This window comes from Neoarius graeffei, chromosome 16, assembly GCF_027579695.1.
Source record: "Neoarius graeffei isolate fNeoGra1 chromosome 16, fNeoGra1.pri, whole genome shotgun sequence".
Taxonomy (NCBI): Eukaryota; Metazoa; Chordata; class Actinopteri; order Siluriformes; family Ariidae; genus Neoarius; species Neoarius graeffei.
Window position 1 is genome coordinate 30,212,679 of NC_083584.1, and position 6,000 is coordinate 30,218,678.

General features: G+C 45.6%; 1 protein-coding gene across 2 annotated transcripts in view; it reads right to left on the bottom strand.

Annotated features, from left to right (window-relative positions):
• The window catches only part of fam133b (family with sequence similarity 133 member B), a 31,063-nt gene extending 25,698 nt beyond the window's left edge, over window positions 1-5,365 (bottom strand). For both annotated transcript variants that reach the window (XM_060942059.1, XM_060942058.1), the window contains exon 1: window positions 5,253-5,365. In XM_060942059.1, the coding sequence (XP_060798042.1) occupies window positions 5,253-5,276 (24 nt within the window). In that variant the 5' untranslated portion in view covers window positions 5,277-5,365. The remainder of the gene's footprint in view (window positions 1-5,252) is intronic.
• Between the last annotated feature and the right edge of the window lie 635 nt (window positions 5,366-6,000).

The window sequence follows — 6,000 nt, forward strand, 5'->3', positions numbered from 1 at the left end:
GTTAAATTATAATGGTAGGGGAAACACTGCAGTACAGCGTGTTCTCCATGTCAGATTACATGATGATAGCTTAATGATAGATCTATGTTTAAAGAAAACGATCATGTTATGCTTACATCATCAATCTGGGCTCGTGCAGAAAATGATGCTGTATAAGCAGAAGCTTGAGGTAATAAAGATTTTTTTTTCCCTGTCTACTGGCATGTTTCGTTTGTACATCATCATATGCCATCTTCTTCCTGATGGCTTTTAGATACGTGTCATACACTACGTTCACACTGCAGGCTGAAGTGACTCAAATCCGATTTTTTCGCCCATATGTGACCTGTATCCGATCTTTTTTTGACAATATGAACGACACAGATCCGATTTTTTCAAATCCGACCCAGGCCGTTTGGATATGTGGTCCTAATTCCGATTCCTATCCGATCTTTTCATATGCGACTTCAGTCTGAACCGCCAGGTCGCATTCATCCAACTTACACGTCATCAACAAGCCACAAACGTCACTATTCTGCGCTGAAGTAGGCGGCGGGTCTCTCAAAAAAAGTTACAACGACATGGCTTTGATGTTCCTTTGAACGGAGGTTGCAGTCACTACCCCGCAGAACGCCTGAGCCAAAACCCTTGCCCTCTTCCTTCTCAACCTCCTCCTTAACATCAGGCTATTGTGCATGTTCTGGCTCCGTCGCAACAACAACTGCATCATCGCCAGGTACTCCACGCTGGCTACTGTCATACACAGGAAACTTTAGGTTACTTCCATAAACACTGGCCATGCTCACTGCGTGTGACGTCGTCGTATCCTGCAATGCGCATGCGGAACACTTTTAGGTCGCTTTTCGTTCATACTGAGGATCACGTACAAGTCGCATATATTTGTTAATGTGAACGACCTCACAAAAAAATCGGATTTCACAAAAAAATCGGAATTGAGCATTAAGCCTTGCAGTGTGAACGTAGTGTTAGCAGCAGTCACACAGATTTGAAACAGAAATTACAATTCGGACGCTGCCAGAAGTTTGTCACTGGCTGTCTTTGTTGCAACTGGCCACCTGTGAGCCAGACATATTGTGCATTGTAAGATCGCTGATCTCAACTCGCAACTAAACAGCTCTTTTACCAAGTGAGATTTGTGTCTGCAAAACCAGCAAAAAGCAAAACCGGGCAGCTTATCATCAAAAACTTTATTCTACAGACCCTAATCCCATGGATCATTTTCACATACAAAGCCTGATAAAGTACGAGGTAAAAACAACACAGGATCGATCATTTTTTCATTCCGATTCAGTCTTCCATAACGGTAAACAACAGCAGCTTTGTGTATTCCCACCTGACTGTATTTAACAGGATGCTATGGCGCATGAACCTCTGCGAAACGTGTAAAACGTGCAGGATCGGATATGACGTATAATTAATTACAATTTCCAGCCAGATCTGCCGATGTTTTCTTTCCTTGTTGTTCTGAACGTGCTGTCGGTCATTTTGCAGTGAGGCAGTATAAGCATTTGGAGTATATAAGTGTTTGTAATCTGTTGCACTATCACGACATCGTCATTTACATCACTGCCAGTAATGTCACGACACATTAATCCAATGGTTCCGATTCTCACTGGAGCTGTGCCAAAAGATTATTGTTAATGTTACTCGGTGGCCCTGGGATAGATTAACGTTTTGCTTTCATTACAGCATAATAAAAGTAAATAGATGGTTTTCATTGTGAGTGTGAACAGGGTAAGAAGTAGGAGAACCCTGGTATATAGTTATTCCTGCATGTTCATGGAACCAACACACAACAAGCATGGCACGGTTATGCACCGGGTAGCGCTGCTGCTTCACAGTCAGTGTGTTTACATGCACATAGAGAAAATCAAATTTCTGCCGTTGCTCGACTGAAATCGAAGTTGTAAATGCCATGGAAACACCTTAGCTAGGCTGAAATTGAACCGAACTTGATTTCTCGTAATCGAGCTACACGACCTAGATTATGCGATTTTTGCCGAGCTACTTAGTGCATGTAAACCCTATCGAGCTACGTAGTCGAGCTACTTACTTCAGCACTGCCCCTTCCTGAAGTGACGAGACCACAAGCGGGAAACACGACAGCCTCGGTCGGCATGACAACAGTAGTAGCGAGCAGGAGAAGAGGTCAGGAGGAACAAACGAAGAAGAGAAAATGGCGAGCAGAAACGTGCACTTCTGGAGCAATGAGGAGACAGAGTTCATGCTCATTCAGCTTAAGGAGTTGAATATATTAAAATTCATGGACGGGAGAAAAACGCGCAATGGAGAACACGGAACTGATAACTTTGTTTACACTCTTGAATAGCTCTTCTTCATGACGACAACCGGAAGTGTACCAACACGATGGGGCGTGTAGCGCCACCTGTGGCTCGGGTGCACAATGTACCTCACACAATAGCTCGATTTCCTTGTGTGCATGTAGGATTGGATTTCTCTGGCACCCCTGCTGGGACCCTTTGCTCGATTACCGACAGCAGCTCGATTTGGATGTGCATGTAAATGTACTGAGTGTCAGGGTCCCAGGTTTGATCCTGAGCTCGGGTTTCTGCCTGTGTATGTTTCCTCGATGCTAAATGGCTCCTGGGTGTGAACGTGTGTGCTAGGGTCCCATTTGGGTGCATTCCTGCCTCATGCCCAGTGGCTAGGCCCTGTATCCAACACCATAGGGAACAGCCATGAAGGTCAGAGAAGCAGCCTTGGGCCCAAAAGGTTGCCGGTTTGATTTCTGAGACCGGCAGGAAAAATATGAGGGGAGTTGAGTGAATGAACAGCACTTTCCCTTCCCTCTATAGACCCCTTTCACTGACGTCACCCGAAACCGGAAGTAAACAGACCCTGCGCCATATTGCACCAACAAACTCGTGATTAGGGGGAAATAACAGCAGCGGTATGGGAACCCACGAGAATAAAGTGGAGTGGCAAACGACTTAAACAAACAAATCTGAGCTGTTTTATTTATGATTTATTGGCCCAACAGTAGACTTGAAAGAAACCTGTGTGAGACTTGGCAAAAAACTGTGGATATAATGGATAAGTTCCGCAGATCATGCACAACACTTTGAGGTAAGCAAACGCAAGAAATTCAGATTTAAAACATGCTAAATTGGCCCCAAGTTGATAACTGTATGAGGAGCAAGCCTCCCAGACTTCTACAATTTAATAATAATAATTTAGGATGGTTTGGGGCTTGCTCACTGCTGCCAGGTTGGTTGTTGAGTAGCCTGACTGTTTTTTTTTTTTCTTGCATGTGGTATCATTGTTGACGCGAGGTTGTTTTTTGAACATGCCAATGTGGACACGATTTCCCCTGATGAGTTATGACTTCAGACGCGATGCGTGTGTGGAGGTGTGGAGTCCGCGCGATATGTGCGCAAGATAGGCTTCTCATGTGTTTGGAGATCCGCGCTCCGAGACAAGCGCAAGGCTTCTCATGTGTTTGGAGATCCGCGCTCCGAGACAAGCGCAAGGCTTCTCATGTGTTTGGAGATCCGCGCTCCGAGACAAGCGCAAGGCTTCTCATGTGTTTGGAGATCCGCGCTTCGAGACAAGCGCAAGGCTTCTCATGTGTTTGGAGATCCGCGCTCCGAGACAAGCGCAAGGCTTCTCATGTGTTTGGAGATCCGCGCTCCGAGACAAGCGCAAGGCTTCTCATGTGTTTGGAGATCCGCGCTCCGAGACAAGCGCAAGGCTTCTCATGTGTTTGGAGATCCGCGCTCCGAGACAAGCGCAAGGCTTCTCATGTGTTTGGAGATCCGCGCTCCGAGACAAGCGCAAGGCTTCTCATGTGTTTGGAGATCCGCGCTCCGAGACAAGCGCAAGGCTTCTCATGTGTTTGGAGATCCGCGCTCCGAGACAAGCGCAAGGCTTCTCATGTGTTTGGAGATCCGCGCTCCGAGACATGCGCAAGGCTTCTCATGTGTTTGGAGATCCGCGCTCCGAGACAAGCGCAAGGCTTCTCATGTGTTTGGAGATCCGCGCTCCGAGACAAGCGCAAGTGCCCCAAGGGAAAAAAAGGGGCCCCCCGAAAATATCGGCATAGTTCGAACACTGACTGTAGGCACTGGGTGTAAACAACAAATAGTTTACAATGTCTGGGTAGCAAACAGATGGCAGAATTGGTGTCCGGTCCTCCTTATGTTTCCATTCTCCCTTGCCGCGAGTCTTATCATATGGGTCAAACCCATCAATCACAGCCAGTTTCTCCACATACCGTGCCCTTTCTGCAGCTGGTAATGTACTCACATAACCCGAATTATCAGCCATCGTGTCACTTTACTCTCGCTCGTACTTTGTTTTGTATTGTGAGTGCATGTACTTGGTCTTCCAATATGGCGCCTAACAAAATCTCGTGGTGCGGTGACGTCATGTGAAAGGGGTCTATACAGGGAAAACTTCCGGCTTGATTACGTCAGCATTCGAACGAGGGCGCGCGCGCGTCTTTTGACAACGCTGCTCACTTTGATTTCCGCTGTACGTTTTACTTCCGTCCTACGAAGTCTCGTACAGATCTCGGCGAATCTCGTTTACGGCCGTTGCTTTGACATATGGACTGCTGTATTACACAGCGTATTTCAAACACTCACAGTTTGCTATAGCAGTGATAAAATAGCTGTCAGAAATGCGTTCCTACATTTTATAAAATGAGAAACAGAATTTTGATGATTAAAAAAAAATCGCCTTCAGTTCCCCTTTAACTGCTGTCAGTTTCACAGCACTGTGAAATGCACAAGATTATACCGCGACTTAGAAATAAACGAGTTCACGGAATGAATACCTAAATGTTTTTTTTTTTTCCAGCACGTACTGTATGAAACACATTTATTATACAGATAATTAACTGAACCTAACCCATTACTCCAGCAAACCCTAAAGCCTGATTCTACTCAACATTAGCCAGTTAGCTTAGCTTAGCTTAGCACTTAGTAGCCAACGTGGCTAAGCAGAACTTGAGTAATTCAACGCATTACATCTACACAACAATCTTCAAAAATGCTTTAAAATTCTCCAAGACTTTAAAAAAATGCTATAATTTAATAGGTATACCATAACACAACCATAGTGCATATGGACCAAATGAATAAAACATCCCCATCACCTCCTAAGCTAAGCTAAGCTAGCTAGGCCTCACGCAAACCTTAGCTCTGAACTGGGCTTAGTGTAGAATTTACTAGCTGCATTTACACATGCACATGTTTACACATAAATAAATAAATTCGCATTTAACTTACCACTCGATTGTCCCGCTTCCCCATTTTCAGAGATTTATCTCTCACACACACACAAAGTTACACTCTTTGTTTACATGTCTGCTGCAGCCGCATCGCGCCTGAGAAACTGCAAACTTCCGCCCCCCAGCGGTAGCTCGAGGTATTGCAGCATATTACTTGGATTATAGATAGATAGATAGATGAAACTTTATTGATCCCTTTGGGAGGGTTCCCTCAGGGAAATTAAGATTCCAGCAGCATCATTACAGGATAAATAGAAAATAGAGAAAAAAATTCTAGATAAATTAAATTAAGTATTTACATATACAATATAAAAAGAATAAGATATGGGGGGGGGCGGCACGGTGGTGTAGTGGTTAGCGCTGTCGCCTCACAGCAAGAAGGTCCTGGGTTCGAGCCCCGTGGCTGGCGAGGGCCCTTCTGTGCGGAGTTTGCATGTTCTCCCCGTGTCCGTGTGGGTTTCCTCCGGGTGCTCCGGTTTTCCCCCACAGTCCAAAGACATGCAGGTTAGGTTAACTGGTGACTCTAAATTGACCGTAGGTGTGAATGTGAGTGTGAATGGTTGTCTGTGTGTCAGCCCTGTGATGACTTGGCGACTTGTCCAGGGTGTACCCCGCCTTTCGCCCATAGTCAGCTGGGATAGGCTCCAGCTTGCCTGCGACCCTGTAGAAGGATAAAGCGGCTACAGATAATGAGATGAGATGCGATATGGGGAAGGGGGGAAGAAAAAAAAGGGGCCAGCAGGAGA